The sequence below is a fragment of the Triplophysa rosa genome, linkage group LG3 (assembly GCF_024868665.1).
Source record: "Triplophysa rosa linkage group LG3, Trosa_1v2, whole genome shotgun sequence".
NCBI classification, from domain to species: domain Eukaryota; kingdom Metazoa; phylum Chordata; class Actinopteri; order Cypriniformes; family Nemacheilidae; genus Triplophysa; species Triplophysa rosa.
The window spans coordinates 6,552,383-6,567,285 of record NC_079892.1 but is presented as its reverse complement, the minus strand read 5'-3'; the positions used below and the strand labels follow the sequence as shown (position 1 = coordinate 6,567,285).

General features: G+C 38.1%; 1 protein-coding gene across 2 annotated transcripts; it reads left to right on the top strand.

The window, feature by feature from the left end:
* Nucleotides 1-1,657: 1,657 nt before the first annotated feature.
* Nucleotides 1,658-14,592, top strand: wt1a (WT1 transcription factor a). 2 transcript variants are annotated; one of them, XM_057329881.1, is made up of 9 exons: nucleotides 1,658-2,054; nucleotides 4,458-4,580; nucleotides 5,476-5,578; nucleotides 8,182-8,265; nucleotides 11,367-11,466; nucleotides 13,169-13,316; nucleotides 13,405-13,494; nucleotides 14,200-14,283; nucleotides 14,432-14,592. In XM_057329881.1, the coding sequence occupies exons 1-9, from the start codon at nucleotides 1,658-1,660 to the stop codon at nucleotides 14,551-14,553; spliced, it is 1,251 nt and encodes a 416-aa protein (XP_057185864.1). In that variant the 3' UTR covers nucleotides 14,554-14,592. The 2 variants fall into 2 exon arrangements, with proteins under 2 accessions (XP_057185864.1, XP_057185863.1); XM_057329880.1 differs by having other exon boundaries at nucleotides 14,200-14,292.
* The last annotated feature ends 311 nt before the right edge of the window (nucleotides 14,593-14,903 follow it).

Below are 14,903 nucleotides of genomic sequence, written 5' to 3'. Positions count from 1 at the left end.
ACTGCTTCTTTTAAAATTCGATTTTTTAATAAAATAATTTTACTCATTTGTAATAATGAAGAATTAAGTAAAATAAAAATAGAAAGATGTTAAGAAGGATGAAAAAAGTGAGCACCTACGGATGTTTTTATTTGTTAATGAGATGACAACTTGCTTTTATCTTAACAAAATTCACTCTGCACTTTGAAAACTTTGGAAAAAAACACTTTGGAAAAAATGTAATAGCCTAATTTAATTGAAAAGAAAAGGCAACAAAGATAGCGCGATTCTATCGTTTCAATTTTACTCATTGTAAAGATTTTTTTTCACAGTTTGAAAAGCAGAACGCAACTTTAAAAAAATTGTTTTAAGAAGAGAAATGATATGAAAATGTATTGCATATTATTATTATTATTATAATTATTATTATATTTATTTAAATGAAACTTTAATTTAATTATTTCTTTTTAAAACAACGGGGTTTTGGAAACAGGCTATTGCTATTAACTATAGTTTTGTAGCTCTGCAAAAAAATAAATCAAATAAAACAATTATAAATGACATCTTAAAATATTTTACAACAAATATGTTCTTTTAGTGCAAGTAGGCTATAGCTTTATTTATCTTATCCCACGCTCTTAAATAGTTGGATAAATATCCTAAATTACAAAAAAGCCAATCACATTTGTTTTACGCATATAAGGTCATCAGAGCGAAAAAACATTAACTTTGATGGATGTGGTAATGATAAAGCGCGAGCAAGGGTTGGGTCATAATGACGCAAAGGTTACCCGCTCATCTTGGTTATACAGTAAACGGCATTATTCAAAATCGGATTTAGGCTACCTAAATTGTTAAAATATTTTACGTAAATTACTTAAATATCGTTATCATGAATCAAAATGTAAAGTTAAAATCTTCTTGAGGAAATTTCTGTGATGCAGACTTTAAATTTAGTTGTAACTTTCATAAACCTGCTAGATATTAATGACCAAGAATTTAAAGTGAAGCAAATTTATAAACTGTTTTACAGTGCCTGCTAAACTATTTGTTTCAAATATCATAAAAACCTTGCTTCTGAATCATTGTTATCCATACCTTACTCCCACAAACACACACACACAGAGTTTATTGAGACTCCCTGCATGCTGTATGAGTATACAGAGAGGAGTATTGTACAAGGAGAGGTAAATGAATGAAGTGTTACACTCATCTTTCCTCACTAGCCTTTGGCTCCTCCTCCTGACTCCTTAGTGTGGGTCTGTATGTCAGCTCCCAGGCCTCCAAAGAAAACAGGCACGCAAGTAAGGAGGTACACCTCTCTCCTTCTGCTTTCTCTCCTGCTCTCCTCACTCCATTCTCGGACCCTGCGAGACCTCTCCTTCGCTGGGACCACCCTACTGAGCACCCTTATTTTTGCGTTCTCTTGTCTCGCCCTTACTCTCCATTGCAACATGGACTTTTCCGATTGAAAACAATCTCGTGCCATCTGCATGCCTTTGGAGTGATTCCTGTTGGCCAAATTCGACTCGGCGATGACACCTTGCTGGACTTGACTTTTTTGTACTTTGCTTTGCGTTGGATTGCACCGAACCAAACTCGATTCAGATCTGTTGGACCTTGTCTCATTGCTGGGCCTGTTTGCTTAAGTGATCAGGTGTATCGTACATGCGCTAGGATGGGATCTGATGTACGTGACCTCAACACGCTCCTTCCCCCCGTGCCCACGTTGCCAGGGGGGAACGGTAACTGCACCCTTCCCGTAAGCAGTACTTCACAGTGGGCCCCAATGCTGGACTTCCACGCCGGTTCACCTTACAGCTCGCTGGCACCGCACTCCTTTATCAAGCAGGAGCCCACCTGGGGCACGGCCGACCCCCATGAGGACCCTCACTGTGGTTTGAGTGCCTTCACTCTGCACTTCTCTGGACAGTTCACTGGCACTGGGGCCTGCAGGTACGGAGCCTTTGGGGCCCCCGCGCCCAGTCAACCTCCACCCAGCCAGCCGAGGATGTTCAGCAACGGTCCTTACCTGTCTAACTGCATGGAGAGCCAACCCAGCTCCAGAAGTCAGGGTGAGAAACTTTTCGTAATTCAATATCTGTGTAGTTCTTCATTGGGCAACACTGTGTGATGCTATTAAAATGAGAGTGAAGCGTAAAAATCAATAACTATAGAAGGTGGGAAGGTTACTTTCAATAAGTGTTTTATTTTAGTCATTCAGTTAAAAATGATCTGTTTTGTGTATTTAATTCAATAGATTTAAAGCTTACAATTCTCAAATCTACAGTACAAAAGAAAGTTTTACAGTGCCATGAAAGACAATCTGTTTTCTTTATTTTAGTCAATAAACATTGTATGTTTTATTATTCACAGCATATTTTTTTGCTTCTAAATGTAGTTATTTGACTGAGTTTAAGTACATTACGTATTGTTAAGTACAGTAAGTACAATGTTAAACGTTTTGATTACATTATAGGTTGATATCTACGATTAATGTTTGACATTGAAAATGAATTTGCGTTAGCAAAAAAACATCACATTTATTTTAAAAGTCGACATAAAAATAGCAGTGACAAACTTACTGTGTGAAACCTTAATCTTAACAGTTAATGTCAAATTTAATTTTTATTAAAATATATTAATTTATTTAGAAAAAAATGGACATTAAATATATGACAAATTTACTGTATGAAGCCTTAATATGAATGGTTATTGTCAATTAAATTTTTTATTAAAAGTTTGATGTATTCAAAATCATTTTGCTGAAACATCTTGAACAAGGATATTAATACAGCATTTCTATTGTTTTGAGGAGCTTTAATACAGTTTGCCAGAACTCGCTTGTGTGAACTTGTTTTAACAGTAAGTTTACATATAGTGAGTAAATGCATTCTGCGATTTATCTGTCACCAGGGCCATCACCTCACACATATTTGTCTACCTTAAGTAAATACACATCTTAATGCTCCTGTATTTGGCAAAACAGTTCACAGTCATTTTACAGATATGCATCAAACACAAATGACATGGTCATTTAATACTTGTGACTCATTGCTGTGTCAGTAAACAGTAAAACAGACTTGGGGTTTCTGAGTTTTCAATTTATGCGATGATAAAGATTTTTCAGGGAGGCAAGAAAACTATTTATTTCTCTCTAGGTGAAGTGAGTATGCTATAAATGTATTTAAAAAATAAAATTAACATAACATTCACCGAAAATAAGAAAGTTAAATACAAGTGATATTTCATTAAGCTAAAAGGGTAATTAGACAAATCTATAATTACTAAAATAACAAATAAAACAAAGCCATTTGAAGTACAATTTGGTACATAATTCAATTCAGCTCATTATTTTTTTTATCTTTTATGTAACTGATACACAAAAATAATTTCCCCCATAATAAATTAAATGTAAACATAATGGATACTTTTAATTAAATTGCACATTTTCTAAAACATGTTTGATCTTTTTGTTTTATTTAATAGATAGACAACAGTAACAAATATTAGACAACAGCGAAACACAGAAATATAAAAGGAAAAATGTTTTAACATTTCTTTCAACCTGTCGCTTAGACATCTGAATAATTCTAGCTGGCTTTAGATATTCTTTCTGTTGATTTTTCATCATTGTTTTAGTCTTAGAAAATTCTAAATTACAAAGATAATTTGCTTTTCCAACCGATTAAATCCACAATTTCCGCTCATAATCTCATTTTGCCATGAATTTCAAAATATGCAGATTTTCATTGAGCCTGCTTGAGCGACAGTGTGTGATTGTATTTCCTAATCAATAATAATAAATAAGACAAGCAATAATTAAAAATAATATCAAATGACACTAAACTTAAATATGGTGAGATTTGACCCAGATCTATTTTTAAAAACCTTTTTCTGATTTTCACGATACTGTTACTATCAAATTGCATTTTGGAAACATAAAGTCAATTGTTGACACTACAACAATACTCACAGCCACTGACTAGCACTTTACTGACCCCCAGGTTTTGACTCTTATTGAGACTCTGGTTGGATAGAAGAGAAATGGTCATCTTTAATGAGTTTTTCTCTCTCTGAGGTGAAAGTGGTTGGCTTGTAATTAATGAAGATGGTGGTGGGGGACCTTGATTTACGATGTTACGTCTGACCTGGGGTTACACCAAGGCATGATTCACCCCCTAAACCTGGTGTCGGCTCTCGACTGCACCGTCCTGCCAGGGTTAATTTTCCTCGCACAGCTTGTCCACTCGCCCCCGCTGGGGAATGATGGGGAGGGGGTGATTAGAACCCAAGGAGGAATCTTTTATACCTATTAACTTTTGAGTAGCTCTGTTTGTGTTTCTGTTTAGTAGCAGCTAATGCAGATTTAGTATGTGATATTATTTTTATATTAAAAAAATATGATATTATAGGAATATCAGTGTCTGACTACATCTATTAAAATGAATGTACTTAAATTTGAATATCTCTCCTAGGTTACAGTGCGGTCGCTTTTGATGGAGCCACCAACTACGGACACACTCCTACCCACCACACCTCACAGTTTCCCAACCATACCTTCAAACATGAAGACCCCATCACTCAGCAAAGCAACATGGGTAAACACGATCACACCATGCACTAAATCACATTTTACTATGTTTGTATAAATGCATGTATTCTTGGAGATCCTAATCTCCGCACACTTTCCGAGCACTTGAGAGCTTGACCTTGCTCTTTGAACTTACTGCGTGGTCGCTGTAATGTCATTCCGGGGGCAAGTCGCACAAAACGTCCCATCGCCGAACAGCAAATCAGCTCAGTGTTTTTTTCCCAGAAGTCCTCTTTGCTGTTACGCACGCCACAATGTTAAACATCAGCAAACAGCTCACTGGACGATTTGGTTATGGCTGCAGTAAATTTTCTCGGAGGGCTCTGAGCTAGTGACCAGAAGATTCAGCAATGTGGGGTTCCCTTCGGAACATTTAGAACCACCACGGGACACATTCACAATGTGGAAGCCGGATGAGCCGAAGCACCAGTTTCTCATTTGCACTTTGAAACGGAGAACGAGGCCTGTGTGCTTATAGCTTCAAAGTCAGCCTGTTGTTTTCATAACTGCAAAGCGTACTCGGCCGCATCTCCACAACCCTCCCTCGCTCTCATATTCCCTTTGTAGGACGCGCTACACCACACACTCTCAATCATGCGCTTCATTGAAACGGCAAAGTTATGATACTCCGAGCATCCAGGCGTGGATATTATTTTATTAGGGACTTGAGACAAACAAAGTGCAGAAATTTTTCTTCTTATTAAATAAAAAAATAAAAAAAACAATGCTTTTAAAAAATGTGAAAAATGTTCACCAAAAAAAACTAAACCAAAAAGTTTTTGTCTAAATGTGTCTATTCTCCCTTTTTATCTCTTCTTGGCCTCATTGCTGTGAAGACAGGTTTATTTACAAGTGTAAAAATAGCTATTTATGTCTTTTTGTTTATATTTGTTGTGTTTCAGGTGACCAGCAGTATCCTGTCCCTCCGCCGGTATACGGCTGTCACACGCCTTCAGACAGCTGTACAGGAAGTCAGGCTTTGCTCCTGAGGAACCCATACAACAGGTAGGGCTCTAGTCCTATCCATCATGCACATCAAGATCTCTCAGGGTCAAAACATGCACATACAACATGAGATAAAAGTCTCCTGCTTTAAAGGAACCAAAAATGTAAATTCTGTCTTCATTATGCACCCTCAAGTTGTTCCAAATCTGTATAAATGTCTTTGTTCTGATGAACACAGAGAAGGATATTTGGACGAATACTTGTGACCAAACAATTCTTGGCCGCCATTGACTACCATAGTAGGAAAAATTGCCTTATAAATGTCTTTGTTCTGCTAAACACAAAAGAAGATATTTTGAAGAATGTAGGAAAGCAAACAGTTCTGGGGCACTTTTGACTACCATTGTCATTTTTAACTACCATGGTAGGACAGATTTAGAACAACTGGAGTGTGAGGAACTGAATACATAATTTTCTTTTTTTGAGTGAACTGTCCCTTTAAGAAAGCTCTGAGATGCAGAACATCAAACTCCAGTTGCCTCTGTGTTTGTGCCACTGTGCTGGGTTGGACATACCTTATCAGCTTGACTCATGAATATTAATTAGGTGTCTGAACATTGAACATTTAACAAGTAAAAGACAGGTAAATGTGTGCCAGCAATGGTAGATAATGAAACTCGTTGTTTTATGTGACTTGGTATAATATTCACACAGTGATTTATAAATCTTTTAAAGCTATGCCCCTGAGTACAAGTGATATTTCTTAGAACACGTCTGCAGGAAGTTCAAACTCAGTTGTGTTCAGAATTGAGGCCTGGACTACAATCAAAAGCATCATGTCACGATGCCATGAACACATCGAGGACGTGGGAAGTAAAGTAAAAAGGAGAGGAAAGGCGCTTGGGAGGTTTTGTTCGTACAGGATGTTCAAATAAAGTTATCCAGTGTGTCTGTCGTTGGTAACTTCCACCTGGATGAAAGATCAACTTTTTTTCTGTTTTTCCTGTGCGTTAGAGAACCAATACATTCCTGACTCTATTTTATACACTATTTTAGAAATGTACATAAGAAACATACATGTTTTTAAGAAAACATTTTACATTTTATGAGGATCCATGTGTTAAAGTGCTGGTTTATATCATTTATAAACACTCGTGTCATTTAAAACGTGTATATAACTCTTTCTTCTGTGGAACACAAAAGAAGATATTTTGAGAAATGTCTCTGTTGTTTTGTGAATGTACAATGGAAGTCAAGGGAGACCAGTGTTGTTTTGTTACCAACGTTCTTCAAAATATCTTCTTTTGTGTTCTGCAGAAGAAGAAAAAGTCATGCAGGTTTGGCACGACATGATGCCGAGTAAACATTTTCACTTTCTGGCGAACTGTTCTTCTAAATCTTTTCAAATACAAATTATTGTAATTTTGTTAGTCAGCATCTTGCCGAATCAAAGCTGGTTTCTGTCGAACGTTCTTAACAAAGGTCAAGTGCTGAACAGCAGCGTGAACCGGGCCAACACAAATGCTTTAATCCACCACCCGTTTGCACTCTCAAACCAGCTCTGAATTGTTTCATTCTGATAAGTGGTTAACTGTTCTCCAAGGAATTCCCTGCAACTTCGGCTAACGGTACGCACACTACGGCCCCGAAGTGATCTCGCATTCCGTGGATGTTTTAACCATGTTGTTTTTCCAGCCCAGAGGGAACATAAAGATTCTAAATAACAGAATTGGGATGATAAGGGGACTTTGACTCAGGTCGAACTGTGTTTTCCAGTTCCCTCTCCACTGCGTTGCAATAAACAGTCCGCTATCGGCTGCAGTTGAGGGGCTGGGAATTCTCAAATGGAAATGCTTTGCTGCTTTTCAATAAAACATCTGGTACCTAAAGCTCTGTATCTATATAAGATAAAGAACAAACTTGTTTACGTTGCGAATCCAGAATTAAAATTTGGTTATTTGCGACTTAAATCTCAAAGGCAAGAGTGTATGAAACTAGTCACGATCTACACGCTTCTTGCATTTGTGTTGGGTGTGTTAAAACATAACACCACCAAGGTCACAAACACAAAGTGTTGTGAAGTGATAAGTACATTGACACTTTTTAAATTGACGTGAAACATTACTTAACATTACTATAAAAGTTTGTGATAAAAATGCACGAACGACTCCTTCGACACTTGTTTTCTCAAAGCAAATACTTGCTGCTAAAATACAGGGACTTTCCGTTTGCAGTGAAGCAAAGCCCAGTACCAGGTACCAGATCATACCGCCGTACCCTGTTCCCTGTCTGTGATGAAACACTGTGATGTCAGAATTGCTGGAGATAAATCCAAACTATGTGTTTGGTTGAGCAACTGGCAGGGTAACGAATAGTCCAACAGACAGGCTTTTAATAACTTATGGCAGGTTTTTTAGTCAGACCTGATTTGATTAACTGATACCCCGGTGGTGCGGGTAACCCCTTGTTTTTTTTGTTCGCATGTGACACATTCATTCGTTGTTACCCGGGATGCCTTTGTCAAAAGCCGGTCCATTTTTCATCCTCCACATTCTCTCCATCTGACTGTGATTGCTGGTTAATAATACAAAGAGCTTGTGCTTGTAGTTAGGGAAAATACTGTCCATGCATATTTTCATAAATGCTGTTGTGTTGTATCCCAGCAGTGATAATTTATATCAAATGGCGTCACAGTTGGAGTGCATGGGGTGGAACCCTGTCAACAGTCTGGCGTCCACCATTAAGAGGTAGGTCGACGTGACCCTCTCCTGTCATGTAGAAATTCTTCAGTGTTTTGGATTGCACATATCTGTCTCAGCCAGGATCCATGAGGACAGTTAATCTGCTTTAGTTAAGACACATTTGGGTTAGAACTCACTTTACAGGACTTATTTAACTATTGCAAGGGTTGTTGAATATCATGCACCAAACTTTCCCCAAACGTACACCATTGGTTCAGCCAAAGTTGCTATGTCGGTCCTTACAAAGCAGTACGGTGAACACAATCTCATGCCGATTCGTAACTATTTAATAAGGTGGCGAATTCGCATAATTCGTACGTTTTGTACATTTCAGTACGATTTGCTTGTTTTCATGTCAGTGAAGCTTCAGTTTAGCTTTTTTCTACTGATCGTACATTATTGTATGACTAGCGTCGCACAAATCCGTCCGAATTAGCCATCTTGTAAAATAGTTATGAATTCCCATGCACTCTCAAACAGTTTTGCTGCCTTACGTTATTAAGTACAATCAGTCATTTCAACTTACTATTTTACGTTTTGTCAATGTCTTCACGTTACTTCAACTCATCAAAATAAGCCATTTTATAAATTACATCAATTCAACCACTTGTCAAAATTCACAATAGTTAAAATCACTGAAGTTGAAATGACTCGTAAAGCCAATTTGATTGTACTTGAAAAAACTTAAGGCAGCGAGATATGTTTTAGCAAACCAACAAATTGTTCACATAATGGCTTCTTCTGGGTGTGAGAAAGTACTTTAACATAGAAAAACAACACTTTACACTTTAAAGACAGTTTTTACTAAAAACCACAATTGGACTAGGTTATAGGTTCACAACAACCTCTCCTGACCTAAAAAGGACTTCCCCACAACGTAAAACTCCACAGTGTGCACATGCAGAATCGACCTCTGTTTTGTCTGGCTAGAGAACGATATCCTGCCATATATTTGCCAGTGGCACCTCAGCCTTGACCATGCCGAGCGCTGGCCCGCCTGGAGGAAGCGAGCTGTGCAGGGGGAGGTGGAAGTGTATCAGTGCACAATGGGACGGTTTCTACTCCCTCTGGGACCTGAGCGAGAATCCACAGTCACGTTCCGCCAGGCGGGGAGAAGGCTGTGACCTCTCCGCAGCCTCCCGTAGAGAGCCTGTGGAGCGCTGGGTGACGGAATGATTCATGCGCTGATAAATAAGCAAGACAGGGCAGTTTGGTCTTAACTCAGTCATTCCTATACATCCAACTATCTATAATTCAGCATTTTGCATACCTCCAAATCCCTCGTCTGTTGCGAGACCAGGGTAGCTTTTTAGCCGGGCTCGGGTGAATAAATGAACTGTGAGATGATTTAATGCAGGATGCTGTTTTGGACCGTCTTTTTCGCCTGGCTGGTCTTACGTACAGACAAAAAGAACTTTATACCTCATGAACTGTTGCACCGCATGCACTAAATTCACCAGCAGTGTGTTTCGCTTCAAGCACATCTCCGTTATATCCTCTCGGTAACAAACAAACAAAAACAACGTTATCTATGCCACGGTTAAGTTTGTGTGGTCCAAAAGAAATACGATGTCAAATTGTCCTGGCAGATACATAGATGTGTGTATTTACAGCGTCAAGTAGAGAGACACATACCGCTGAGGGTTAAGCAGAAGTTCAAGAGTGAGCAAGACCATACATTCCCCATTCATCTCTTTGACTGGCCCTAGCTCAGATTTTTGGGGTAAAAATATTGCACCTCGGAACAGGGAGCAATTTGCCCCAACGTCAGCGTGACTTACAAAGAGATGACTCTTGGTGTTTTATGGCTAGCTATGCCCTCGGTGTCATCTAAAGCTTGTGAAATAATGCATGCAGAGATTTAGGAAGGACTACATCTGCTGTGGGACATAACGGGAGAAGTTATGAGGTAGCGCTCCGTTTTATGAACAGTTGCTGTGCCGTAGTGAAAATGTTGATGTTTTTCAACACTTAATATACACTTTTAAATCATATTTTATATGAATCTAATTAACAAATGCAAAAAAATATTTGAAAGTCAATTCAGTCATTGCAGACCAAAGCCACTTATAAGGAACATGACACTTTCATTAGTATATCGTCACTGTCCTTCCGAATCCTCGGATGTCCAAATTTGCTGATTTTCAGGAAACACTGTGCTTTTTAAATAATTAAATATTGTTGACAAGCACTTTTTAACACTTTTATTGGTTAGATATTTGAAAAACCCAGTGATAAACATAAAGGGTGACTAATAATAATGATGTAAAGTCCATGTAAAGTCTGCAAGTTACCTGCCAAACACATTCTCAATTTCAATATTCATTTTTTCCATAATACTTTCATTAAATAAAAAATACTGTTAACATTTTAACATTAACACTTTAATTAAAATAATAATTGAATAATTTAGAAGTTTTTGTACAGCATCATGTGTTTACATTAATATATATATATATATATATATATATATATATATTAGATCCAACAAATAGTCCTTTAGATTATTTTATTCTCTCAGGTCGAGACCCCTGTCTAGAGAGCATATATTTGATTTAATTTTTATGTAAATATCTTTTAATCGAAGCACTAAAAGGTACTACAAATATATTTCAAATAAAACTAAAACTATGGTTACTATGGTAACCACAAATATTTTCATTAATTAATTAATCAGGGTTTTGTTACAGTAACCATAGTTTAATCGTGGTATTGTAGTAAATGTGATCACAAAAGTAGTAATCAATCTTCTAAAAACCGTGGTTACTACACTTTTACTAAACCGAGGTTAATATTCATAAGGGACATACTTATAAAATAAGACCAAATAAATACATACTATATTCTCTGAAAACAACTGTTGTAATCACATGCAATGTCATTTAAAGTATGTAATTTATAGTATTTATAAATATTCATGATGTAAATTAAAGCAAATATCCTGATAATTTTTTTTTGTGATAAAATAAAACTTAATTTGTGTTTCCTGCTTTTACAATATCCATAATCTAATAATCTCAAATTACAGATCATTTCATACAGGCTACCTATTTACAGCCAATTACTGTACAATAACAAACACATTCTCCCTCTTTGAACACTGACAGCCATGCAGCGGGTTATGAAAGCGACCCCAGCACGCCCATGGTCTACAGCTGCAGCACACAGTACCGCATACACACCCACGGCGTCTTCAGAGGCCTTCAGGTCAGTATCTCCAAGCTCACAGCCCACTGGAGTTCACTCTCAGGACACACAGAACTGCTCAGAACTGCTCTGTGCTCTCGATATGCGGGCCAAGGTCAGGCCGCGGCGTACACACAGACACTATCAAACACCTATATACACAGCTCTCAATCAAAATTATAGTTGAAAAATGATCAACCAAAAAAGAAGAAGAAACTCTTTCAGAGTGAAGAAGCCGTCAAGGCTATGCGAGAGGAAGCAGGCGCCTGCCAGGAGAGTTGACACATTTGAAAGGCATTTCAGGATGAATAGGGAAGAGGAATCACTTAAAAAGTCCATTAGCCATAAAGCTGCAGTTTCCAGTTGCCTGCTGCTCGCGAATATAAATCATTAGTTCTTAATTAATGTCTGTCAGCGGCCTTAAAACAGTTAAAGAAGACATACTCCAGAACTGCTCTCCTTCACAATGACATGCCTTTCTTCACTTCTGTGTTTACTCTCTCTCTCTTTCTGTCTTTTTAAAGCGAGGTGAATTAGATTTTAAACTTGAAGCTTATAGATAGATTCTGACAGCATTTTTTCACCCTCATGTCATTCAAAACCTGTGTGACTTTCTTTCTTCTGTTGAACACATAAGCAGATTTTTTGAGAAATGTCTCTGTGGTTTTGTGTCCTGTCCATGCAATGTAAGTCAATGATGTTTGGTTACCAACGTTCTTCAAAATATCTTCTTTCGTGTTCTGCAGAAGAATTAAAAGTCATACAGGTTTGGCATGACACGATCATTTGATTTAATAATCATTTAAACAGAAGGGTTAAGTTAAACACAGCCCGTCGCTGAACTTGACCGCTGCATACAAATCACACGTAGCATGTTAGCACGCCGAGGTGTATTGCTTTGCCTGCTGTGTTATCATCCCCACGGGGTCAATATATAAATCTGGCGCTACAGCGGTAGAACAGTTTAGTAATTTACTTATCAATAGCATTTAACACACATTCATTACAGTGCCAGCGTACGGAAACGGCATTATGCTAAGCGCTAGTTAATTAAGAGCAGATGGGCTTTGGCGGTGGGCAAATGAGGGAGATGGGAGGATGGGGGGAGTGAGGCAGTGAAATAGGGTCTGTCTAACGTCCGTGACTAACTGTTCACAGTTAGAGCTCATATCAGTAGCGTGGTTAAATCTCAATGATCATTTCACAGCTAATTCTGCAGTAATGAACCGATTGGCCATGCTAATTATTAGCGGTTTTCACAGCTAAGAGCTGCTGTGCCATTGCACGGGCAATAGGCTTGCATTTAATTTTTGGAGGATCTATTGACAGAAATGCAATATAATATACATAACTATGTCTTTAGAGGTGTATAAAGACCGTACATAATGAAGTGTTATGTTTTTATTATCTAAGAATGAGCTATTTTTATCTACATACACCGCGGGTCCCCTTGCATGGAATTCGCCATGTTGTTTATACAGTAGCCCTGAACGGACAAACTGCTCTACAGAGCGCGTTTCGTAAATATGTATCTCCTTCGGCAAAGAAGCAAAAACGTGACGACATCTTAGTCCTGTGAAAGCCTCCGTAGTACTTCGAAAGGGAGGGGTGAGCGGAGGACTAAACCGTTGGTTGCAGTTCGCAACCTCACCGCTAGATGCTGCTAAATTTCATACACTGGACCTTTAAAAATAAACATATGCATTTGCTGACTTTCTCGCAGGATGTGAGGAGGGTACCGGGCATTACCCCAGCGTTAGTGCGCTCATCCGAAACCAACGAAAAGAGGCCGTTCATGTGTGCCTACCCGGGGTGCAACAAAAGATACTTTAAACTTTCTCACTTACAGATGCACAGTCGTAAACACACAGGTGAGCGTTTTTTTTTCAGACGAAAACAACAATCCATGACAGCTGTGATCCATCAGCATGTGATAAAATGTGTTTGTTGATCTCTCAGGGGAGAAACCCTATCAGTGTGACTTCACAGACTGTGGTCGTAGGTTTTCCAGATCGGACCAGCTGAAAAGGCACCAGAGAAGACACACAGGTTTGGCCTCTATGTGCTTTTTTCTTGGTCTTCCTTCCTGTATCTCCTGTTTTTCTTTATTAGTAGCACATGGAGTCATTTGAGTGATTTAGGTGTTTTTAGGTCAAACCCTGTCCCCAAATTGCAAAGACAATTGATTTAGCGTTGAATCAACGTTATACTTAACGTTGATTCAACATTAAATCAAATATCTTTGCTTTCTGAGTATACAAGTCCCCTAAAAACTCATTCTGATAATCAAATTTCTCAAAAGAAAACAGTGATGACGATCTCTTTCAGATAGGTCTCACATAGAAAAAGAAAAATCGCCCACAATCCATACAAATACAGTGAAAAAAATAGAGAGATAGAAAAAGTGTGATAGCATTACACATTCTGTCTGCCTTTGACATTCATTTGGGTAAATGTTTACATTTTCACTTGCATTCCAAGTGTCTGATTCCAAATGTTAAATGCTTTTAAGTTAAGTATGATTTCTTGAATCAGGCATATTTAGTAAAAGTGTTTATCGATGTATTGCTATCACACTTTGAACAGAGTCTCACATACTTAAGACAGTACTTTCTCCTGACACCTTTTAGTACGGCCTCTCCTCTGGCCCCTATTGTAGACTGTACCCTTTTTCTCCTTTGTGTGTGCGTGTGTGTGCGTGACCACACTTGTGTGTTCCTGTGTGTGTGTGTGCGTGTGCGTGTGTGTGTGTAGGGGTTAAGCCCTTCCAGTGTGACACCTGTCAGAGAAAGTTCTCACGGTCAGACCACCTTAAGACCCACACCCGGACACATACAGGTAAAACAAGTGCGTATACCTTTTCATTTTTTCATAATTTCTCTTTGATGATGAATTTTTGAACCTCCAAGTTATTTGTGCCAAAATGCATTATCTGGTTTGGTCGTACACTGTGTTCTAAGGTTTTTATCTCTCTTTCACGTTCCAGGCGAGAAGCCCTTTAACTGCAGATGGCCAAATTGTCAGAAGAAGTTCGCCAGGTCCGATGAGCTTGTGAGGCACCACAACATGCATCAGAGGAATCTGACGAAGTTGCAACTGTCTATTTGAGTCAACGTTTAGTCTTAGCAGTAGTGCTGATCTGAGACCTGTCCCTCTCACCCAAAACATAAACTTGAAGCTTTTTGCGTAAGGAAAAACATGATCTGTTTTTAGATCGGAAGCAAGTGCTTACCTGTAACAACACATTTGCTTTTGACTAAATTTAGAATATAATTTATTTTATGGCCCATCGTGATGACCATTACCCACCTACTGACCATTAGTAGGTGATAAAAGAATTTGTAGTTTAAAATATCTGTATCTTAACTAACTCAATATTAGAGAGCCCAAATTTAGATATACAAATGTTTTTGTTTATTTTTATTTTTACGTAAAATAATCATACAACTTGATTATGA